The 25754-nt window shown below is 42.5% G+C and overlaps 2 protein-coding genes and 2 pseudogenes across 3 annotated transcripts; 3 read left to right on the top strand and 1 right to left on the bottom strand.

Annotated features, from left to right (window-relative positions):
* Positions 1 to 10996: 10996 nt before the first annotated feature.
* Positions 10997 to 16404, top strand: LOC147992592 (uncharacterized; annotated as a pseudogene).
* A 228-nt stretch (positions 16405 to 16632) lies between these two features.
* LOC147992593 (putative disease resistance RPP13-like protein 1) lies at positions 16633 to 19110 on the top strand (annotated as a pseudogene).
* A 294-nt stretch (positions 19111 to 19404) lies between these two features.
* Positions 19405 to 20211, top strand: LOC125528910 (uncharacterized). Its single transcript, XM_087539080.1, has 2 exons — positions 19405 to 19740; positions 19771 to 20211. The coding sequence occupies exons 1-2, from the start codon at positions 19405 to 19407 to the stop codon at positions 20209 to 20211; spliced, it is 777 nt and encodes a 258-aa protein (XP_087395206.1).
* A 2783-nt stretch (positions 20212 to 22994) lies between these two features.
* Positions 22995 to 24362, bottom strand: LOC125528911 (uncharacterized). 2 transcript variants are annotated; one of them, XM_087531126.1, is made up of 5 exons: positions 24212 to 24362; positions 23843 to 23979; positions 23682 to 23735; positions 23465 to 23534; positions 22995 to 23316 (listed from the first exon to the last, which is right to left on the bottom strand). In XM_087531126.1, exons 2-5 carry the CDS (start codon positions 23897 to 23899, stop codon positions 23264 to 23266), a joined length of 234 nt encoding a protein of 77 aa, XP_087387252.1. In that variant the 5' UTR covers positions 23900 to 23979; positions 24212 to 24362; the 3' UTR covers positions 22995 to 23263. The 2 variants fall into 2 exon arrangements, with proteins under 2 accessions (XP_087387252.1, XP_087387257.1); XM_087531131.1 differs by having other exon boundaries at positions 23460 to 23534.
* Between the last annotated feature and the right edge of the window lie 1392 nt (positions 24363 to 25754).

Raw genomic sequence — 25754 nt, forward strand, 5'->3', positions numbered from 1 at the left:
GTGGGCGCGACCGGATTGGGGAAGGCTGGGGAGAGAAATGAAGGAAGTTGGGTCGACGTGACTTAAAACGAAAAAAAAAGGTTTTCTTCTTCTAATCATATACATACAAAAGGAAAAGAGAGGGATAATGGAGCTGAAATTTGGGCGGCGGGGGAGAGAAGGAGGAGGAAGCCGATGACATTCAATTATGTGCATCCCTATTATTTTTATCCCGTTGCAACGCACGGGCATAAATTGGTATGCATGTGGTAGCACGACAACCTGTGCTTCGCTACACCAAAACGCCTACCAACAACATGATATCCGAACAATGACAGCCGGCAGGTAGTCGCGAAAGTTTAGAAAAAAATACATTCTCTGAACAGTTTAGGCCTCCGTTTAATTCTGGGCGCATGGCTCACACACATGATCCTGGTAGGATTTAATTATGACACTTAATTAAAGGGAAATCTCCCCTTGTTCCTACCGACACCGGCAACAATTGCATTCCTCGATGCGTTGTTCGGGAACGGACGCATCCCTCTATTGCATCCTGACAGACTGTATGTAAGCCTAATCATTAATGAAAGAGATCAACTATCTTTGCTTTACTATTCGTTCGTCTCTCTCGTTCGATCTCAAACAGCAGAAACGGATCAAGCAGAAAAACCAGCGTGGGTCAACATACGATACATTACGTGTGAACGATACTATCGTAAAAAAAGAGAACAACAGTGAACGAAACGATCGTAAAAAAAAGAATTACGGTGAACAGACGGACGCAATTGACTTGCAACGGGAGAGAAAGTTGATTTCATCAAATGCACATCGACGTCACAATGCGTACACAAACATTGTATACGATCCTGCCAAGGATCCACCTCTTTGTCCGTTGTCCACCATCACCATGATGCCCCCACAGATGATGCCCCCACAGACGGCAGGACACGTCTACCTTAGCGAGCACGTGCCCTACTGGACGCCAAGGGAGGTCAAGAAGGCCCTCGAGGCAACGCATAGGCGCCCTCGAGGCAACGCATAGGCGCCCAACGTTGTCTTCATCCTCCTACTCCTCCACCCAACAATTGGTCAACTGAACTATGTGTAAATTACCTCCAAAATTCCTTGACCCCCTATACAAAGCCTTTACCTTCATGAACTAATCATGATACTACTTGTTAGCATGCTTGACTAACAAATGTCCAATACATGTTGCTGAACTGATGTCGTTTGTTATTAATACTTGACTGCTGAGTTCAACCTCTTTAATTCCATGACATGAGTTCAAATAGCATACCACCAGGTCAAACATTTTTTTATATTAGGGATGTTTTTGCTTGTATGCATATTATTTTAATCTTATTACATAATAAATTAAATCAAGGGATCTAACCTCAAAAGATATCAATTCATTGATTCTTCATAGCCTTGTGAATCCGTCAGTGAACAAAGTAGAATTCAATAGATTAATGTGGGATTAAGGAAGAAAACTAAACCAGAAGATCAAATCGGTCTTAGTTCGCTCATCATGCGTGTTGTGACCAAGTTGTTCTCTTTCAAAGTTTAACCTCCAAATAAAAGGAACAGAAAACTCTTGTCCCTCCTTCACAATGCTGCTACTGTTATCTAGAAGGCTTTTCAGAACTTGCAATATAGCAAGGTGCAAAGGGGGTGGTACGCCTTGATCTTGCCGACAATCTCTCATGGGCTGAGAAAAATAGTTGATCCACATGAGCCTCTCCTAAGTTATAACACTGGTATTAATTTTGAATTTCTACTTCTCAAAATTTACAGTCCTACCTATTACATAATGAGAAGATAGTAACTTCTGCCAAGAAAATAATTCTAGGAAATTATACAGGTGCACTCACTTTGAGCTGCACTTTTTCTACTCCTGCTATGCCACCTCATGTATATTCACATTGCGTCCACATATGATCATGCCAAGACTTGTAACTCCCGTAATTGTAGAATATCAGCAGCGAAAAGTGCATCATGACTGTTTATTGTTCAGAAATCAGCAGGAGGACTTACCGTGCATCATGATTGCTTTTGCACGCACTCTTCTCCAATGCAGCTTTCACCAGAATAACAATAGCAGTTTCTCCTCCCACCTGCGGATTTAAGTAACCTTGTTTTATCCCGTGTTGTCGCAAGAACTATCAGAAGTATGTTCATAGTAAGTTAAATCCTACATGTACAGGTTTTCAATCTTAGTTTCCTGCAATGTTTTCCTTTAACTATTTAGTTGTACGCTAGATGTATAGGGAGATTTGTTTCTTGTACAGTAGCATTATCAAATAGGCCAGATCTCACTATTGGCTTAACCATGACTATTTTGCAGTCAGGCACACTTCAAAAGACCACCTTAGCCAAGTCATTATGTCATTGTTTGAATGCAATACCTGCATTAAGGATAACTGCATTTACATGGAGCGATGGTGTAAAAATTGAAGAGCTAGAAGCATCGTATGGGTGGACCGTGTGCGTCTTTGAAGTAGCAATGTAGCATACATCACTGGAATGAAAACCAGAATTACGTAGATTGGCGTTATATTATTATTGAACTACTTTCAAAGGAAACTTGGGCATCAGCATTAGCATATGAGTCCATTCTTTGTTCAAAAATGATATAAGTTTTGCATAGGCCTGCATAAGAAAACAACACAATATTAGCTCTGTTAGCATGCTACACTGAAATTGCAGAAAGATAAGAGCATCAGTAGCTACCTACCTTTGCATATGGAGCACCAAATTGTTGATGCAGGAGGGGCCGTGATGCTGTACCCACCGCAGCAATACTTCTTGCAAGGGCATCCAATGGTACATCTAGCCGGATAGTGAGTCCTTTCTTCAGATAACTCCTGTAAATTTCACACAACAACCTTAGTAAGCATTGCCTTGAAGAGGAACTCAGGCTAGATTGGCAAAGCTGAGTGAGGTATCCAGCACAGAAGGACACGAATACGACCAACACAATGAGCACCACCGGAACATTGAAACACATCCGGTCTAGCATCGTGAAGTTGGACATAGTTGAGAACTGTCCATAAGGTGCCCAGCTGAACCTGTTCGTGCGGATGGACCTCGCCATGCTAGCAATATCTTGCAGCCAACGATGGTTATGGAGAGCTTCCCAAACTATGCACTTATTCAGGATGCGTGGACTGATCTTCAGTAGTAATGATGCCGCAAAATCACTAACATCAAAGCCTTCCATACATTTGTCAGTCCAAAAAAAGTTGTACGCCCATCTCCCACATCACTCAATATGACCAAACTATTAAAGAGCTTACGTACAAAATCATCCACCGCTACCGGTAATCCTTGCCATGGTATATTAGGATCTGATCTTCTCATCCACTCCCATCTCATCCGAAGAGCTACAGCCTGTAGCTGCAAGTTTTTGACTCCCAATCCTCTGAAGCAATATGGCCTGCACACACTTTGCTAAGCAACCAAGCTCACCTCGCGTCCCAGCTAGCCGGAGGCTGGAGAGCACGCGGCGCAGGTGGAGTAGGCTAGCGGCTGTGGTGGGAAGCGACAGCGGGGTTGCAGCGATGTTCGCCGCGGGAGCCAGGAAGACTGGTCCAACGGGTGGTGGAGTGCGCCGTGGCCGCAGGAGCTAGGCGGACTGGTCCAACGGGTGGTGGAGTTCGTCGGGATGGCGAAGCCGGCGGGGTTGGGGGAACCATTGCCGAGGTGGAAGCAGTGGGATGGAGTCCAAGCGGCGCCGTGGTAGCAGGGATGGGGGAGCCGGCAACGGCCGCAGCGTCGAGTGTCGTCGGCGGTGGATGGCCGCGTGGGTGGGGGCACTTGGAACAGGGGGGGTCGCCGGCGGGGTAGGCGGCGCGCTGGAGGTGGAAGATGGGATTGGGGCAGGGTCGCGGGTCGTGCGTTTTTATTTTTCTGCTTGTGTCGTTTCGGCGTGACTTGATAATTAGGATTGCGGGTTGAATATAAACAACTACAGGGGCTTTTGTGCAAAATTGCCATGACGGTGAACCCAGAGACTCAATAAATTCATGGAACATAATATAGTCAATTTTCTATAAGGAAACATATAGTTAGATTGTCCGCTCAAGATCGAATACTGCAGTTTGAAGGGACTATCCAATCTACATAAATCATGAACACGTTTTCTACATTTCCTAACTAAAACAACAATGTCTGACCATTGGCTTACGCATATTGTAATACAAATTGCAAACTGCTGACAAGTGTTGGCCTGTCGTTGGTTTTTGATGACCATATAAATTTACTTTGGTGAAAAGAAAATTTCAGTCACATCGATAGCTCCAGTCTCCAGCCAACAACCAAAAAAGTAGTCTCATTGGTTATAAACATCGAGCAGTCCAAAAAGTTGTCGGCTCCAGAGCAGTACGGAACATCATCATAATCAGATATATCCCGAGAATACTAAAGGTCCACATGGGATCGAGAGGAAGGGTAGTGCAGGTGGTTGGGTTTGTTTTTCTTTTCTCTCGCATGTACCGCTTCTGGTTCACTTAATATGAGGGCTGCGGGTCGACGCGTGCGTTGCGGCGGGAAAACACAACGCCCAAGGTGTGAGAAGAAATATGATAAAGACAGAAGTACCCTCAGGAATTCTTGAGCCGAATCTTCGCAAGCCTATCTTTCAACATGGCATTGTCTAGAGATTTGGGTCTAGGGTTCGTCCGGAGTGAGGTTATATGTGGATTTGGGCTGGGTTTCAGGGATGCCGACTCGGATATAATTTACCATTTTGTGGAGGAAATGTTCCTAAAAGAAGTCTGATATTTCTTGAGTCGAAACAGATAATTCTCAAATATTTCAGATATCATTAACATACATGTGATTGCAGGAACAGGGTGGGATTTTTTAACCAAAATCAAGCTTGCTCAAATCCCTATTTGATTTGAAAATTTAACTCAAGCCTTGCATAATCACGAGTTTAACTCTCAGATATGCTAGAAGAAAACTTAGACAAACCTTGCAGCGGGCATCCTATTTGAGAAAGTCCTGCCGTGGCGAACCTGAGACTCACACAGACTGATGAGCTCATTTAGTTCAAGAGGTAAATCACCATAAAGTCTGTTTTTTTAAGAAAGCTGCAATTCAAATAGTAAGGTCAGTCAAGTTTTGAAGTTAAACAGAAATGAAAAAAAACATATATCAAAGTTCGCACGCACATAAATTCCAGGGATAAAATGTTTATTAGCTTTGATGGAATTGATCCATTGAAGTTATTGTACCCCAGATCCAACACCTTCAGCTCTCGTAAATCTCCCATCTCTCTAGGGATAATACCATAGAACAAGTTCCTGTGCAGTACACTGTATGGATGGAAGGAAAATAGATCAGAAAAGTTTGAAGGGCGAACATCATTTCACAAGTACATAAGATACAAAAAATAATATCTGGTAAGAAATTTTCATAGGACGTATATTCAGCTCCTGAGAAGTACTTAAACATCAAAGGATTGCATACTTTATATGTAAATATCTTACTCAGAAAAGTAGATCATGGAAGAGTCATCTGTACAGTCATTTTGAAGATTATGTTACCCAAATTACAACTCACATTAGAAAAAAAAACTGAACATCTGCAGCTTTCTTCCTGAGATTGCAAAAGAAAATTAAGACAACATGCATACTGGTGTCCTGCAATTAGTAAGTCGTATCTAGAAAACCCAAAGTAAAACTGATATATGTCAAATGACCCATATTTAGGGTGGTTTTACCAGAGAGAGTATCGTGTATGGTTCACACAGACTCCAGATGTGGCACCTCTTGGAAAATTCCATTGTATGAATGAGGATCCTACATTTCCTTTGATCCGAACCTTTGGTACACAATTTTAAAGGTTTCATCATAATAAAAACTGACAGTCTTTATACAGTAATCTGAACATTTTGTGGGTTGCCGGACAACTTTGTTCTCCAGTATAGGTGGCATATGTTTGTGCAAAATGATCATGTAAGGACATCTGGTAACTTTATTCTTTTGTCAAGGTTGATTTACTTGATGGAGAAAACTTACATTTCCTCTAAACAAGTGAACATGACATGTGTGATGTTCAGAAAAAGGAGCTTTTGTGTGTTGGCTGGCAGCCCTAGAAAACTTTAGACATGTATCCGAGGTTTCGTTGGCTGTAAACCAGTACGGTCAACAATTTGAGTTTTAGCTTTCTATCAAAAAATAGAACTTAACTACCGGTACCTTCAGATTTAGAATATTCCTCTGCTTTGGGACGGATGGTGGTTATTTGTAGTGATTGGGATAAGCTCTGCACATCGACTACACGTGAATTTACCAATCTGATTAAATGAGTGGAGGTTCACAAAGTGCACATGTATAAACCTTTGGTCCATCACCTTAGTGACATGTAATAATTTTGTAAAGGTTACAATGATGCACCATTTAGAAGTAGCAGTTATTAAACTCTCAAAGAATATGCTGCAAAGTGGAAGGCACCGATCGAATTCCTCAGGACATTCATCCCTCTCCACCCACAACGCTCTCATCGTCTGCTAAATGGACCAAAATGATGTTTGGAATTGCTTGCTGCTGCAATTGTTATTCTAGGTTGGTTTGTTTGCTGCTACTATTACTTAAGATTGTTGATATTGCTAATTTTTCTAGTTCAGAAACATAAATTTACTCGGAGTAATACCGGCCCCATGTCATGAGCTCATGCGCAATTCTCAAATGATCCATCTTTTTTCTCATGAGCGTCCATTGTCCCACGACACAGTTTCTTATGATCAATGTTTTCTCCCGTTGCAACGCACGGGCATTTGTGCTAGTAATAATAAAGCACGGATTGACTCCGTGGGTTCACCGTCACAATACGTTTTTTTTCGTGATTTTACGCTTTCAGTTTAAATTTAAGACATATTCTGGCATGCATGGTAGCAATTATAATTGGATAATTACGAGATAATAAGGAAAGATGAAGGCTCTGGCCCTGTAAGAGAGGGATAACGCGGAGGAAGAGATCTATATATATGGTCGACTAATTAACATGATGGAGAAATATCCTGCAGTACATATGATGGAGAAAGACGTGCACGTGTGAGGAAGACATGCAAAAGTTGCATATGGAAAGAGATGGTCGGCTACAGGTATAATAAATACCCTCGGATCGATGGATGAAAAAAGAGTGCAGACCTAAAAAATGCTTACAAACAGCGGCCCTAAAAGCATTTGTAAAATCAAAAAATTGTGATGAAAGCCCCAGTTCTCAAAGGAGGAGAGAGCCATGCCGCATGGCCCACAAGTCCAACAACGCATACGGTAAGACTTTTTTTTAAATCACACATACGTTAAGAATTTTACAATGAATTTCAAGGAAAATTCTTCTTCATGTTACAGATATTTCACGTGGGTTATAAATCAAATCATCATTATGTTTTAGGTCATACTTATTTTTTTTGCGGATTCACAGTGACTGGATTATGCTTGGCCGATGCGATTTTCACCCATTGCAACGCACGGGCCCTTTTACTAGCACGGATTGATTTTGTCGGGTTCACCGTCACAATACGCTTCCTCCCGTGAATTTACGCTTTCACTTTGAATTTAAAACATATAGGCGAGGTGGTACTAATAAAATTTGGTACGTGAGGGAAAAAAATGTTTGGATCGTAGAACAACATCATGGGCCGGCCCTTTAAAGCTTTGACGTTGTGCCGCTCCGATCAACGAAAAATAATACTCCCTCCATTCCCTTATACAAGGTCAGTATGAAAAATACATTATGCATCTATACAAGGCCACTAACCGTAACCGAGGCAAAATTTAATGACGTTTTCTCGTACTAGCAATTTATTTAATACTTGCATGCATGTAGTCATAATGACCCAGTGCTACTTCCTTCTCATTTCTTCCTTGCATGCATGTAGACGTATTAATGATCCCAGTTAACAAGAAGAAAAGTTGGCTTGCAAAGTAGTCATTAAATTTTTACCTAGGTACCTGTAATTTAAGTTTGTGGCCTTGTATAAAGGAATGGAGGGAGTATGTGGTTTGCGAGGATCGAACCCAAGCCTCCAGTTTACAATCGTAGGGAAGAACCAGCCGGGCTGGGTTTTGCTTCTGTCAAAAATAAAGGGTTGACTCAGGCAAGCACCTCTTTGAGTTGTACTTGCCAGATTTAGGAGTTAGTTAATCCCCTTTGTTCCTATTTATGCACATGAATTTGGATATATGATTATTGGTTCATGTTTGATCTATGATATACACGTGCATAGGTCGAGAAGGTGGAGTTACAATTAAGAACTGAAGTTTGTTCAGTCTCTTTGTGCAACCAGTCATGCCATGGCTTTTCATAATTAGGTAACTAAATAGATTAATCATTAGGGAAAGATATACTGATATTTATTTGCAATGATTTCATCTTTCTTTTCACCTCCCTGTTCTTCTTGCTGGTGGTTTTGATTTTAATCAAGCAGTCCAAAAGTCTATTGGTAAACAATGTTGTGTTATGTTGCTTTGTATAGCGGGTCTAATTAACAATTTGGGCTCTAGAAAAATGATAAAAATCATCGTGTTCCAATTCAATTAGAGGCCTATCTGATACATATCATATTCTTCGTTCGTTATTCAGCTTGTTGTTGTGTGTATGTAGCAAAATCCCAGATGCTATAGCTGAAGCAGCTTTTGTTCGATCTTGCTCTTCTGTCCATTTTCTTCATTTTTATTATGACAACAACATTGTAGTTTAATTATGGCTGATGTGTACGCCAGAAATAGGCTGATCCGGAAATGGTTAATTATATTAGAATGTAAAATTTTGTCATACCGTCAATATGCTTGTGCTGAAGTTCAATACATAGGGAATCAGCTGAGCTATTATTTGTCTTTCATTAGTTTATTTTTCTTCTTTCCATAGGATGAAGTGTAGATTCTTTTCCTGGTCTTTCGATGGTCTGCTAGAGTATGTTTTGACAATGCTTTAGGCCATGTTTGGCTGCTCAGTTTTTTAAACCACGGTTTTAAATTCTTTGACGCGTTTGCCATCATGTAATATAGTAGTTTCATAAATCAAAGTCCCAGTATCATGGGTATTTTTGGAGTATTTGAAAAAGATCTCAACGTCTCTTTTTTCTAAACCAAAACTAGAAAGCTTTGGTATTAGTAACTGAAGTATTCATAGCGCAGGCATTGGAATAATGATGTATTAAATTACTATAGTTTCAAAAAAAATGTTGTATCTGTTTGGTTATGGCAAGTATCAATGTGAATTTTTTTATTCTTGCAGTTGCTACACTGGTATTTTAAGTTATTTTTATTGCCGAAATAATATTCAATTTAGAGACACAGACATAGCAGAGGCGACCATGTTGTATCCAAGGTGGCATCCCCACATCATTCAAATTCCTTTTCTCTGTGATGCATAGATGAACTTAATTTGGCAGGTGTAGAGTGGTCGACAAAGGATATTACTATTGTGGCATGGGTTCACTTCATATATACAAGTGCAGTGTTACCTTTAGAAATTTCATGGAAGTATTTGGTGGTGTTTTCTCGCTCCTGATTATAGTCAATCCTTACGAAGGATGGTGTATGGACCAGGCAGCCGTCACGTTCAACTCAACAAGATTATTTTTTGAAGTTTTAATCATTGTCTTGTGAGTGTGATTTTTTTTCTCCCGTTGCAACGCACGGACCCTTTTGCTAGTAATAATAATAATAATAATCTATCCCTAATAATAAAGTACGGATTGACTCCGTGGGTCCACCGTCATAATACGCTTCTTCTCGTGAATTTACGCTTTCAATTTTTTCACCTATATTATTTTTTCTACATCCGAGGTGGTACTATTCATGTGACCGCGTCCGTCCGTCCGTCAATACCAATTTTTCGTACGTGGTAGTATAGTCCTGTGTTTTGACGCTATATGAGTTGTACTTTCACCCGGTCCCTCAATGAAACTTCAATCCAATTCCAACACGTTGCCGGTTTGGTCTGTACTACTCCAAGCCTGTTCCCGGTCAACTCAATATAAAAATTGAAGCCCGATTGGAAGTATCGACAACCTATGCCACGCGGCGTCGTTGAGGGCGCCGCCGTCGGCACTGAGCCTTGGCGGTTACAACATTGCCGACGGAGGGCGGCGCCACAGGCACTGCGTCTTGGTGTTCGGTTGTGTTGAGAGCCAGCCATTGATCGAGGCCGAGATGAAAATATCGTGGTGCTCACGCTTCAAACAACTACACTCATTGATCCAGGCCTAGGTATGTGTCGCCGGAGAAAAACGCTCAACGGACTGAAGGCACCGGTTGCGGTGAGATGGCCCGGGCTATAGTTGTCGTCCTGCTCCACCGTCGACGGAAAATTGAGTGTTGGTCGGGTACCTTCGCGTGCGCCCAAGCAACGCCAAGGCCACAATGATGTTGTCCGAGGACCGCGTTGGCTGCGGTCGCATGTCCTGGTGTCATGGCCCTACGATGAGTGGTGCTGGCATGAGGGGAACACGCCTGATCAATGGACCTACAATATGCTCCCAACGGCTGGTATAGGCAGTATCCGCGAGCTGGACAAGGTTGGGAAGCTCTGGGCAGAGATGCATGTAGCCGGCAGCACCCTACGGTTGTCTCCTACAGGACTTTTTCGTCGATATGATACAGCAGACCGGGCAGTATCTGTTCTCAACGAGATGCGGGAGGAGAGGATCGAGGCCAATCTCATTACCTGCAACCCCATCATGCAACCCTCACCCATGCTGATCGATTTCAGGATGCATACAAGCTGGTCGGCGAAATTTCCTCTGAATAGTGGTCGTGCTCGCCCATAATATCTGAATATTTAACTCACTCAAAAGAGACGTGGTGGGCTGGTGGCTGCCAGATCCCACTTCCAATGACATCGTTGGACCTTGTTCTCCAAAATTGAATGCCAGTTATGCTTCAAGCCATGTGGTCAGCCCTTTTTTTGTGAAGATAATAAGATGGATTTCGGCGTTTGATACACAGTGGAATTTCAGCAGCAAAAGATCAGTATCTGAAGTTCTGAACCGAATTGGCTGGGCATGGGCCGTTCGAGCACGGGGGACGGCTGGAGCATTGAGGCAGATGGAGTGGCAACGGGGACGCCGAAGGCCATGGATGAGGGCATGAGGCAGCACATGCCGAGGGTGAGGGCAGGCAGAATTCAGCTGGTGCTACACGCATAGTCGAGCATGCTATCGTTGGAGAGTGGATGGTTTCCATAATTTTGCACTATGCCCAGTTGCATGCCGGTGATCTCTTGGAGGACGGCCAGCCGAGGTTAAGCTCGGCGACCTCGCCATGCGGGGCGCGAAGATGCCAATATCAAGATTCAAGAACTTAGAGATTTGGCCGGCAGGACGTTGTTAACATGGCATGGCTACCGTGAACAGACTTTATCCCATGGACGCCTAATTTCTGGATGTATTGGCCAAAGAAGGTTTCAACGATATGCATGTACTGCGGATTGGTTGAAGTATTACTTGATTTCTCTTTTGGCACTAAAAAAGAAACATGGGAAAAAAAAATTGCTGGCCTAATGCTAAAAGGAACATCAGGGAGACAGGAGCAGGCAAGCCCCGAACGCTTGCGTGATGCATTGCATGCAGGTTTGCTACTGCATGCGCTGCTCATGCCCAACAAAACAAAACATCTCAGAGCTTGACGTACACGCAAAAAGCAAATGAACACGAACCTACGATGTACAGTGGGAAACTGAACGTCTTTCGGACACTGCTGAATTTGCCTATATATACACGTTGATATATACCACCAATGTGTTTTGTGAACGGACACTGTTGAGCTTGCCGATATATACACGTTGATATACCACCAATGCCAAAACACATTTAGAAGTCATGGGCATAGAGTCTGATCTAACTCAAGTTGTTGTTTCAGACAAGGAAGAAGATGTCATAAAGCTTCGCGAGATTGGCTCAAAAAAAAATCTGCGGTTAACTGTCAAATAGTTTTTTTTCAGGAGGGGCTTTGTCTCGCTCGCAGCGGCTCCTGGTCGACACCTATTGGCATTAAATCGACATGCTACGGTTGAAGTGAGGTGCAAAGGGCTGACCAATAACATGCCAACCTAAGGGTGTATTCTGAAACTACCTAGATTCAGCTTCTACACTATAATTTGCCAGGCAACACTAGGTAGTGGTTATTTTTGGTTTATTCGTTTTTCTTTGATTTTTTGCTGTTTCCTATATTCCATAAATACTCCAAAATGAATGTGTATTTTGAAAAATATTTAACACATACTAAAAATGGTTAATGTATTTGAAAATGTTCAACGCATGTTTTAGAAATGTTCACCATATATTAAAAAACGTCCTCGTATATTAAAATGTTCACCATGTACTTGAAAATATTAACTGTATTTATGTTTAAAAAGTTCTCCATGTGATAAAATAATTTTCTTCATGTTTTGAAAATGAGCATTGTTTATTAAAAAAGAAACAGTAAAAAAGGATTGGAAGGAAAAACCAAAAACTAGCAAAAGGGAAACAAAATGCACAGCAAAAAAACTGAAAAAAAAAGACCCTGGAATGACACCACAAATGAAACAGCATGAAAAAAAATGAAACACAGGCCACAATAGAAAGAAAAAACATTGCAGCAATGCAACTAATGAAATAGTAGGAAAAAAACAACAACGGAAAACCAAAAAGAATCTCCAGCAGGTTAGCAAATGCCAAAGTGGGCCTACCCAATTTTCCTCGCATGTGGGCATCGCCATATCCATTCGATGTGTGCGGGCAAAAAATAGGATTTTGATCCCTCAAAAAAGAAAAAGAAATAGGATTTGCCAATGCGAGCATCCCTCTCCTCAAGTGACGAGCTATTGGGCTGGACCAGTACCCTGTTGCTTCACTTGATTGTTAGTTGCTTTCTCTGATTTTCCTTTTTGGTTCTTTTGTATTTTTGTTTATATTTTGAAATACACTAAATATATTCTATTAGCTATTTTTTAAATGGTCATCGTGAATTTTAAAAATGTTTATGCAATGTAAAATAATGTTCACACAACTTTTAGAAAATGTTCATGCAGTTATATTATTAGGGTATATATAGTTTGCATGATCCCCATTATTATGCAATCACCTCAACTCCTCTTAATAGTACGGTTATCCTATGACTCCCCAAAAAAAACCTTCGAGTCTTCGGAAGAATCATCACCCATTTTCTTTTTGAAGTGGGGGTCAACCAACTTCATATAAACTCATCGAGAGACCAATGTCCTGAGATAAACTTAATAACCAACACTGGTCTCACTAACCACATTATCATCGACACCAAAATATCATTAGGGACTAAATGCACTTACAATTTTGTATGTGCTTTGTTAAAATCGATCTCATTTCAATATCAAACTCAATTCAGACACAACTTGCCCAACATAGTATTGAACCAACATGAACATGTAAACCACATTTGATCACAGCTAAAGCATCATGCCAGCTATTAGATCTCCTCATAAAAACATTATATACTATATTCTATTTGTGTGTGGCTAGTAGACCCGAAACCACTCTTGGGATATTTGTAAAATTGTATGATTTATATATCTATCTCGAGATATTTAAGAATATTAAAATATGCACCATAACGCACATACATACACTATAATTTGACGCAAATTTCATATAATAATCGATGAAAATATGAGATTTCATTCATTTCTATTTTTACGGTTTAATGGGATCAACTTAAATTTTAAGAGAAATTATTTGGAAAAAAAACTTTGTGGCTACATGATACAATTTACATTTAGTATGGTGCGTGTGTGGTGTATATTTCAATGGTAGATGTTAGAAATTCATATCAAAACATGTTATTATTAATTGTGGCTATATACAATATAATAGTTAACTTTATAATTTTCTATAATAAATCAAAGTAAGTAGGAAAGTTTAGTACAAATATTATATGTTTTAACTCGCTTTGAGCCTAAAGTTTGGATCGTCGTTGTAGATACGATGCCAACATATTGATTCCATTCATCACAAACTTTCATACTAGGTGTTTGCAATGCAATGAAATGAACAGAGTGCAACTCTGGGTGGTTTGCAATGCGATGAAACTTTGCCAACAATACACCATTTACCTATAGTAACTAATTCTGTATATCGGAGGGATGATCCGATTAGGAATATACCTCGTAGGGAGAAATTTGAATTCTTTTTGCAAAATATAGTCGCATCAGTGAGAAATTTGAGGACATTCATGTTAATGGGGGAATATGACTCTTTGTTCTTCAAACCATTCCAAGATGTCTTTCAAAAAGAACATAATCTACGTCTACTGCAAATGTCTTCAGTATCTCCTGACTTCAATTCCTTTATGTGTATCTTGGCAAATCGTACACATCTTGGGTATCTAAAAATTCAGAATGGTTCTACTGGCTTTGCCATATGTCCTGATTAGGTTTTTCTATCTTCAAGTATTGAATGTTGGTTTTTTAAGTCATTACATACGGTTCATCTAGAGGATTGTGAAGAATGGAGAATACTTCCATCTCTGGAAATGCTTCGGTGTCTTAAAAGATTGAAGTTGAGCAACATGCAGAGAGTAAGAGAAATCATGGTTCCGTCATTGGAAGCGCTGGTTTAGATGGAATGCCAGATTTGCGGAGATGTTCTTGTACTTCTGTGGGGGAGATGAAGTCTAGTTTAAGTGTGTTGGAGATTTGGAGTTTCTCTGCACTTGAGGTGTTTGATCTATTTCAGAAAGATTGTAACTACGAAATTGAACATAAGTCATGGTTTTCCAGCCCTAGCCAAATCATTATGGTCAGTTGTCCTCGTTTGCAAGTACATAACCCCCTCCGCCTTTAGCCACATATTCTAAACTAATAAGACTAGTGTTTCAACAATTGTGTCAATGGGGGGATCTTACATGGAAACATTAAAGCTTTATGGATATGGACTTCCGAGTGAGATGATGGCACTTGATGACAAAATGTTAGCGTTCGATAATATTAAGTATATAAAATACTTGGAGATATTGTTGTGCAAAAGCATGATATCTATTTCATTCATAGGTTTAAGTCAGGTCATCTCTTTAAAGAGTTTGAAATAGAGTACTACAAGAACTTTTCTCATCACATGTTGTGCGAGAGCAGACCCATGAAGACATGATAACTGCAAATGCGGCTGCTCTTGAAAGTCTTTGTATTAGAGATTGTTGAATAATAGGAAGTGGCTATCTCTTATTTGTGACATTCACACGCCCTGAATGAATTGACTTTATATGACTGCCCGTAGTTGAAACAACTAAAGACAGAAGAGGAAGGAAAGGTTCAATCAAACTTTATCTCAGCTTCCGAGGCTTCGTCATCTTGATATGTAGATGGTGCATGGCCAAGGTCAGATGTAGACGGAGTTGTGCACACCCCGTTGAATCTCAGAAAGATAACCATTGGTAAATGCCCTCATCTAATATTTGACGGGACTAGTGAAGACTTGGTTGGATTTATCTCCCTTGATGAAGATGCCTAAGAGAGGGGAAGATGTCTCCTTCCGTAATCACTTGATCAACTTGTTTGGATATTATCCCCAAAAAAAACACTACGACCCTGTTTTGTGGGGAACCTCACGCGTAGAAAATTAGAAGTGATTGAAGGAAGTTTGACATACCTACAGATGGATTCCTGTACGTCGTTAGAAGAACTGGCAATTGAAAATTGCCATTTGTCGTCGCTATAGAGGGCATACGATTGCTTGGATCCCTCGGGTCTTTGGTATTATTTGTGAACTCAAGCATGGAATCTCTACAACTGCATTGGTGCATGACGTTGGAATGTTTGGAAATTCATTACCGCAGTTCGCTCGTCTCACTAGAGGTCTTGCGATCCCTCCTGAACCTTAAGCATTTGGAAATACTCGGTTCCCCTGCCTTGGGTTCCCTTACCTCATCGGAGAGTTATGGGCCAATTGAGGGAATTTCAAGCCACAACTATGAGTTATTCCACGCACTGGAAAGTCTCAAGGTCCGCAGGGCTGGGAAACCAGACCAGGGCTGGCCGGACCTGACCGGAGGACCGCAGGGGCACCACCACCAGGGGGCCAGGCAGAGAAGGCCCAGACCCCGCCTCCACGCGCGCCAGGGCCCAGCCCAGCCGTCGCCGGAAGCAGAGCCGCGAGCCCGCGCGCCAGATCCGAACCACCCCGACCGAGAGGAGGAACCGTGCGCCGTCCCCAACGCCCACAGCCCCTTCGCACGGCCGCAAGCAGTCCGCGCCTCCGTCGCCAGCTGCTGCCACCGCGCCTTCACGCCCCGTGCCCGTGCCACGCCGCCGCCCGACTCCGACGGCCCGCGCCACCAGGAACCGAGCAGGGGAAGGAGAACGCCCCGCCGTCGCCGATGCTGGCCAGGCTTTGCCCGTCAGCTCGCCATGGCGGCGGCGAGGAAAGGAGGAGGAGAAGGAGGGCCCTGGGACGGCGGCTAGGGTTTCCCCCCCGGCGCTCGCGGGAGCGATGCGGGAGGGGGAAGGGGATCCCTTTGGGGGTTTTTCGTAGGCTCCCGTCGTTACGAATTAATTCGAAGCTGGGCATGAGATCGATATTAGTTTATTAGTCCCTTCTTTTGTGCATCAGCTTAAGAGCGTATCAAGGTTGTCACTGCCGATCCATGATCTATTTCTTATTTCAGCACCACTGATGCTACTACAGTTCCTATGCCCGTTGCAACTGGCAATTCGTTCAGCAGAGAAAGGATGAGAACCGGTCAGGAGTCAACACACATCACCACAGCTAACCCAAACGGGTGGAACAAAGGACGAATTTTCCGAAAGGATACATGACATTACTTGTCAGCTGCAAGATGGACGAGAGGCTATCACAAGGCTTCTCATCATACTTGGGTCCGGTGGTGCAATTTCAAATGTCTGTCAGAGTACAATCTCAGATCCATGCAGAAGAACAGAAAGTCTTGTTCAAGGGAAAGTGTATGGGAGAGACGAAGAGAAGAGATCCATCAAATCACTGATAAAAGAACACAAAGCAACTGTCGGTTTAACTGTCCTGCCTATTGTAGGCATCGGAGGAGTTGGGAAGACAGCTCTTGCTTAGCTTGTATACAATGATCCAGCTGTGGAAAGCCAATTTGATCACAAGATATGGATTTGGGTGTCTAATAAATTTGATGAAATGAGACTCACAAGAGAGATGTTAGATCACGTCTCCCAAGAAACACATAATGGCATATGCAGCTTTTCCAAGCTTCAGGAGGTCTTGAAGGATCATATTAAATCAAAGAGGGTTCTACTTATTTCAGATGATCTCTGGGAAGGCATGGATGATGGCCGATGGAACAAATTGTTAGCTCCGTTCAGTTCTGATGGTGCAACTGGCAATATGATAGTTCTGACAACAAGAAAACCGTTTGTTGCCAAAAAGAGAGGTACAACTGGACCAATTAACTTGGATGGTTTGAAAAATGGTGATTTTTGGCCAATGTTCAAAACATGTGCATTTGGTGATGAGAATTACAAAGAGAAAGAAAGTCTAAGTGATTTAGGATAGAAAATAGCAGGATGGTTGAAAGGAAACCCATTAGCAGCACAAACTGTTGGGGCACTACTAAAAGATCATCTTACTGTGGATCATTGGAGTAACATTCTGAACACTGAAGATTAGAAATCCCTACAACACACTGGTGGTATTATGTCTGCCTTAAAGCTTTCCTATGATGAGTTGCCCTACCCTGTAGGGCAATGCTTCTCATATTGTTCTATATTGCCCTACAACTATCCATTTCTTGCTGAGGAGCTAGTTCATGTTTGGATTTCACAGGGATTTGTGAATCGTGATCATTCAAATAAGAGTTTGGAGGATATGGGACGGTACTATCTTACTGACTTGGTGAACCGGGGCTTGTTTGAGCAGGTTGAACTTCAATGTCAAACTTACTATGCCATTTGCGGCCTGATGCATGATTTTGCAAGGCTAGTTTCAAGAACAGAGTGTGCAGCTTTGGATGGTTTGCAATGCAATGAAATTTTGCCAACTGTACACCATTTGTCCATAATAACCGATTTTATATATCAGAGGGATGATCAGACTGGGAATATACCTCGTATTGAGTGGTTTGAACTTTCATTGCAAAGTAGTCGCATCAGTGAGAAAACTGAGAACATTAGTGTTAATTGGGGAATATGACTCCTTTTTCTTTAAAGCATTCCAAGATGTCTTTGAAGAAGCACATAATCTGCGTCTGCTGCAAATGTTTGCAACATCTCCTGATTTTAATTCTTTTCTGTGTAGCTTGGCAAATCCTACACATCTTCGGTATCTAAAAATTCAGGGTGGTCATACTGAGCAGAAGGCTTTGCCTCGTGTTTTGAGCAAGTTCTTCCATCTTCAAGTATTGGATGTTGTTTTCTTTAATTCATTGCATACGGTTCATCTAGAGGATTGCAGAGAATGGATAATACTTCCATCTCTAGAAATGCTTCGGTTTCTTAAAAGGTTGAAGTTGAGCAACATGCGGAGAGTAAGAGTAGTATTAGTTCCGCCATTGGAGGAACTGGTTTTAGATCGAATGCCAGATTTACAGATATGTTCCTGTACTTCTGTGGGGAATATAAAGTCTAGTTTAAGGTTGCTGGAGATCTGGAGTTGCTCTGCACTTGAGGTGTTTGATTTCTTTCAGAAAGGTTATAACTACGAAACAGAGCTTAAGTCACCGATGCCCAGCCTGAGGAAACTCATTATGGTCGGTTGTCCTCGTTTGCAAGTACAGACCCCTCTTCCGCCTTCAGCCACACTTTCTAAACTAATAATCACTAGTGTTTCAACAATTATGTCAATGGAGGGACTTTCCATGGAAACATTAAAGCTTTATGGATATGGACTTCCAAGTGAGATGATGGCAGTCGATGAGAAAATACTTGGAGATATTGTCGGGCAAAAGCATGACATCTATTTCATTCAAAGGTTTAAGTCAACTCATCTCTTTAAAGAGTTTGAAAATAGAGTACTGCAGAGAACTTTTATCTTCAGATATTGTGCCTGCAAATGAGGATGCTCTCCCATCTCTTGAAAGTCTTTATATTAGATATTGTGGAATAACAGGGAAGTGGCTATCTCTGATGCTGCGACATTCACCGGCCCTGAAGGAATTGACTTTATATGAATGTCCGCAGTTGAAATAGCTAAAGATAGAAGAGGAAGGAAAGGTCCAATCAAACTTTATGTCAGCTTCCGAGGCTTCGTCATCAGGATATGTAAATGATGCATGGCCAAGCTCAGATGCTGACGGAGTCGTGCACATTCCGCTGAATCTCACAAAGATAACCATTGGTAAATGCCCTCATCTAATATTTGAGGGGAGTAGGGAAGATTTGGTTGGATTTACCTCCCTTGATGAAGATGCCCAAGAGAAGGGAAGATGTCTCCTCCCACAATCACTCGATCAACTTGTTTGGACTGGTTGTCCCCAAAAGACAATGCGGCCCTGCTTTGTGGGAAATCCCACGTGCCTTAGAAAATTGGAATTAAATGAAGGAAGTTTGGAATATTTACAGGTGGATTCCTGTACGGCGTTAGAAGAATTGGAAGTTGAAAATTGTCATCTGCTCGTCGCTATAGAGGGCACACAGGTGCTTGGAACACTCAGGTCTTTGGTATTACTTGTGAACTCAAGCATGGAATCTCTACAGCTACATTCGTGCACGGCGCTGGAACATTTGGAAATTCAGTACTGCAGTTCACTCGTCTCACTAGAAGGCTTGCGATCCCTCGTGAACCTCAAGCATTTGAAAATACTCTATTCCCCTGCCTTGGTTTCCCTTACCCCATTGGAGAGTTATGAGCCAATTGAGGGAATTTCAAGTCATAGCTATGAGTTATTCCCTGCACTAGAAAGTCTCGAGGTCCATGATTTGTCTCCCCTTAACACGTCATTCTGCAAGGGCCTCACCTGCCTCCGAAGCCTAATGCTTATTGAATTGGAATCAACGAGGCTAACAGATGAGCAAGAGAGAGCGCTTCTACTCCTCAGGTCCCTGCAAGAGCTCTGCTTTGTTGAATGTGAGGATCTCGTACATCTTCCTGCAGGCCTGCATGGCCTCCATTCCCTCAATACGTTGAAGATCACATGTTGTAATAGCATCTCAGGGCTTCCGAAGGAGGGCCTTCCACCTTCACTGGAAAAACTGGAGATCTACGACTGCAGCGACAAGTTATCAGAAGGATGCAGATCACTTGCAACAAGCAAGCTAGAGGTCGAAATTGATGGGTGCTATGTGAACTGATCGCTGAGTAACTTTCTAAGGTATACTTCTACCATACATGCCCAGTTTGTTTTGGGACTAAATACCTATATGCTACTGGAGGGATTGCCCAGGCCATCCCTGTCCTGGATCACCTATTACATTAGTTATTATATTTGGTTGGGAGGGAAAATGCTTAACGTATTTTTCTTGTGATGTGAACAGGTTCGGTTTCACTTCAGAACCTCGTCCTCACGCGGTCATGATAATGGCGTCTCATACTCGCAATCTCAATATTTTGTTCTCCACTCGTTGGGTCCGAAAAGGGGATTCATGCTGCTGGAAAAGCCTAGTATTTTCGCTGTCATATAAAATAAAATGAAAGCTCCAAAAAAGTAAACCTGCTTTTCGCTGTTCATTATCCGTCTCATGTTTTGAATTAAAAAAAGGTGATTGTTTCTCAGGTTTCTTAGCCGCACGCAGAAGATAGATGAACGCTGGGAGGTCAGTTGATAATCAGAACCTCATACCCATGTGGTCATCTTGATTTTGATGTCTCAATAATCAGTACCTCTCTGCTCCAGTTGCTGGGATTTCAGAAAACAAACTGGGGATTTATGCTTCCATGTCGGAAATGCCTACCTACTATTTTGCTGCCATATCAGAAATCTGAAAGTTGGACAGGTAACCTGCTTTTTTCCCTCTCTATCTATTATTCACCACATGTTCTGAACTAAAAACAAGATGATTATTTTTCAGCTCCTTGACTGCATTCAGAAGAAATATCCGGAGATGTTGGGACAGGAATTCGGTAATCGGACCAGGCAAATTTGCTAGGATTGATCGAACTTGTATCTCCCTCCGTCAGAAATTTGGGATAGCCTTGCCAGAGGACGTGCATTCTGACCCTGTCTCCTCCGACAGGACAAGTTCCTGCTCATCTCCGTTCTATGTTCAGGCTTCAGGCAAGGCAATTAACCCGCCTGCATGCTCACCGGTAATAAAAAATAGCCCCATTTTGAAGGTGCAATGAGTGAGTTATGTCGACACACTGCTTGCTTGACCATTTTCCGAACCTTCTATGCATCAAAGGAGGATGCAGGGGCATGTGTCAGTGAGGAGTCTCAACTTGTTAGCCTACTGTCGGTGCATTTGTTTGCGTTCTGCTATTGACGGTGGTTTGTCGTCCCGAGTTTATTTTCGGCGGCAAATGCGCATTTCTTGACAACCTTATTTTTTTCTGCGAAATGCTGTTCATGAACCTCATCAACTTGTTAGATGTTGGTGTGCTACCATTTCAGAAGAATGCTTCCTTGTAACTTTTACACGTTGCTGGATTACCGTTTCTATGTTTGGAAGAATGCTTTCGTTATGTTAAAGTGATAATGTCTTCAGCCCTGAGTTGCACATGTAGTTGATAGTTTAGCTGACAAGGCAGCGCTTGTATCATGAATTCATGCTGCCTTTGATTTGATACATTTAAAGATGCTATCAATTTAACACTACAGAGTTCAGTATGTTAATACTATTGAAACAGCATACCTGAATGCATGTTCGCTGCTTATACACGCATACGTCAGAACTAACCTGTCAAAGAAACACAACACAGAGCTGCAAGTTGGTCGGCCCAGTTTGCAGAGACAAATGTATGATTTCATCTCTTTCGACAGAACTCTGAGGAGCTTTTGAAAATCAAAATCATACGGACAATAAAAGAAAAACGAATGTCTATGAAATCAATAGATGAAAGGATCATTTCCCTGATTTGAATACCGCCCTCCTTAAAATAGGATATCTCTCGTCGATGCGTCCTCCTTCACTCACACACGACTCGTTAGTCCAAAAAAATCATGTGCTAAAGCTCAGCAGATCTTACTCTTCCCCAGCACTCATGCATCTCTTATTCAGGAACAACACAATAGTTTACTGAGACAGCTTCACTCACAGGTGTAAGACTCACACTGCCAGCCAGCTTTGCAGTTCGTTACTCATGCCACTAGCAAGCTCACTTTTACTCTTGCAAAAAAAAAAAAGCAAGCTCACTTTTACTCTTGCAGTACAGCTTCACAGGGAAATGACATAAACATTTTGGCTTGCAGGCAGCCATCGACAGGCAGCACTACTGGATTTCAAGCTATTCCCAAGCATAGGCAGTAGACACTTCAGAGCCTTTCCGAAGATGGATGACAGGAGGTGTTTCCAAGAGCAGAGCCAAATGTTAGTCCTCTTTTCTTTATCCCCCAAATGTTTCCTAGAGTTGGTATTGGATAGATTGTTGTCTTTCTTTATTTGCTTTTCCTTTTTGTTTTTCCTCCTATTGGATAGTACATATTTATTTTATAATAGAAAAATACCATGGAAAAGTTATTCTACGGTTCTTGGGTCAAAAAAAAACTACGATGGCAAGATTTTTAAAGATTGAGTCAAAATCTTCCATAACGTCACAACTAGAAGAACTCCCCATCCTTCTCATGCTTCCTCTTGCTGCAAATCCAAGTAAAGAAAAAACAAACATCATAGGATTCTATCTATTGACAGGCAAAGAAGAACCTGAAAAGGCCACAAAAGAAAAATGAAATCCTCTTTCTTCTCAAAAACCTTCAGGGCCGAAACTAGTGCTCATCACAGAGATATGCTTACAGCAGAACAGTGGAGAGAGCAGAGTGGCCTCTCCCCTGTACAAGACTGCGAGTACATGCTCCGGCTGATAGACATGACAAGCTACCACATAGCCTATAAACTGATGCACAGACTCTTCGCTGACACATGCCCCTGGATCCATAATCCTGTCGCTGCATAATCGGTTCAGAAAGACTCGAGCAAGCAGTAGGTCAGCTTAATTAGCTCAACCAAATCATCGCATCACCTTCATAATGGGTCTATTGTGACTACATTCCCATATCCAGTCTCCATATTCAGAAAGAAATGATTTGTCTCGCACTCGTAACTATTAAACACACCATTATTACACAGAAATCTATATAAGTTGCATCCTAGTTGACTGGCACTCCGAAGACACTTGATTAGAGAGAATTCACCGAGGTGGATGGATGAAGCAGCATAAGTTGCAATTTCAAATTTCTGCAGTGAACCTTCATGATGCCTGATCTAGCTTCTGCAGCTTTGCCTTGGTGATATCAAGTTGCTCTGAACAAGAATTAGAGAAGGAGGAATCATGTCATGTTACCACCATGAAGAGCAACACATACAAAAGAAGAAAACAATCAACATCACCACTTCCAACAACAACAACAACAACAACAACAACAACAACAAAAGCGATGAGCAACCGTACTCTGTTGGGATGCCACGGCGGATTTGGTGTCCTTGCGGAAGAAGATGTTGCAGGTCTTCTGGTACGCTGCCTGCAGCACATAGCGGCAAGTCAGTCAGACAGGTGGTAAGTGATCAGTTGTTACTACCTACCATTATCAAGCCATCACACCAATTGACCATCGCCTGGACTCAACAAATTCATGCAGAAATTGGTGAGATGTAGGAGGGATGCTTACCCTGGATGGAGGCAGGTTGTTGAGCTCGCCGATCGCCACTTGGTGCGCTCTTACCTGAACCGAATAACACACACATGCAGGTTATGTATCTATCTTTTACTGTCGTCGAACAAATCGAACGAAGGACTGCATCAAGGTAGAGAAACATGTAGCCCTAATACCTCCTTCATAAGCTCCATCTTCTTCATGTCCACCTCCTTCGCAGCCGCCGCAGCCATGTGTCACCGGTGCCGGAGGTGGAGGTCCGATTCAGCTTCAGGGCACCTCAGTCAGACGACCCCAACGCAGCTACCGATGCCTAAACGAAAGAAACGAATCTGGTTCATGCTCAATGAGAAGGACCCTTAAATTAAAGCTCAAACCCGGCCAAAATCGAATCCACTGGAGTTCCAAAGCCACTCCACCCCCCAGCGAACCACGGCCGATCCAGAAGCCAGCGAGTCCCGCTACGCCCGGCTGCGGCTACGAGAAGGGAGAGGGGCGGGGGGTGGAGAGGGTTCTAGCAGGAGGTTCCAGAGAGGGAGAGAGACCTGACTAAGGGGTGGCGTCGCGGCGGAGACGGGAGGGCGGAGGACGACGGCGGTGCGGCGGCCGGGGAAACAAGGGACGGGACCAAGAGACGGGGGTGTGCGTCGGCTCTCATCAGGACCTGCCTCGCGGCCCATTACGGCCTGGCCTAAATGTCTCGAAACGAATATGGGCTCCTTCCTCCGCTCGAGTGCACTAACTAGGTTCGCTGGCCGGCTGGTTGACCATGACTTTTTAAAAACATGCTTGCGAAATTTCACAAAGTTCATGAGTTTGAAAATGATTAAGGAACACAGAAGATTGTTCACCTTTTATAAACAAAATAAAATTCAAAAAATTTCATGACATTGAAAAACATTCATTCATTTGAAAAAGATTCATGAGTCTGAAAAAAATTATGAATTTGAAAAAACAAAACCCGAATGAAACCTGTCCTGCATAAACAAGAGAAAAAACTATCCAAAACTGGTGAGAGAAAAACTACATGGGCAGGCCCTTATATGAAGTAGCGTAGGGGGCTTTGTGAGCACGATGACGCTATCTATAGCTAACATGTCCCAGATAGTGTTTTTCGTGAGCGAGAGCTCCTAGTTGACGCCTATTTGCCTCAAACAGGCAGGCTACGCTTGAAGCGGGGTGCAAACGGCTAACCCAGTAACGTGCCAACCTATGCCTATGCAAGGGTTATTTTGGGTTTATAAATTCTGCTTTGTTCTTTTGGTTGTTATCTGCCTTTTGTAAATACAAGAAATTGGGAATGCACAAAAAATAATGTGTACTTGGAAAATATTCACCATGGAGAACAGACGCTCACCATAGCTGTTGATGCTCGGCCTTCAAATATGAAATCACATCTAGCAAAACTTGCTCTCCTTTTATCTATTTCCTTGACGATTGTGATATGCGAACCTCCCAGACCTTGTTTGATATCATCCATGGTTGGTTTGCAATCACAAGGGACTGCTAGATTATCCATAGACAGATCAACAGCTAGTGCTAAGCCCTCATGGCATGCTAGGGCCCCAAGTGTTGTTGGATTGTTCATTCCGGGCAAAACAGTCACTGAAGCTTCAACAGGGTAGCTAACGAAACAAGTGGAAAATGTCAAAGTGGTCCAGCCCAACTTGACTCGCACGTGTGTGTGTGTGGGGGGGGGGGGGTGTCACCCTATCCATTTGACGAGACCTCCTAGCCGGCGCCACAACTGTTGGCTAGGAGAACAGACGCTCACGCACCCGCATTGTGGGCCGGCCCAGTATCGTGTCTTTGTTAAGAAAAACGAGAGAATTCCTTATTTGGCCCTTTCTTAAATTTTGGTTCCCTTTTTGGCCTTAAAAAATTATTTTTTTCCTTCTTTGACACCATAATTTTATTTTCTTCCTTCCATGACACTTCTGTCATTCTTTGCCGTTAACACCGTCAACTATGACAGGAAAAGTCGTATTTACCCCTGCTTTATAGCACGCTAAAAAAAGACCTCCCCCTTCTGCCCCCGATTCCCCCATCTCCCCCCGATTCCCCTTCTCCTCCCCGAGACCTAAACCT

This window comes from Triticum urartu, chromosome 1A (assembly GCF_056163025.1).
Source record: "Triticum urartu cultivar PI428250 chromosome 1A, HENAU_Tu73, whole genome shotgun sequence".
In the NCBI taxonomy this organism is placed as follows: Eukaryota; Viridiplantae; Streptophyta; class Magnoliopsida; order Poales; family Poaceae; genus Triticum; species Triticum urartu.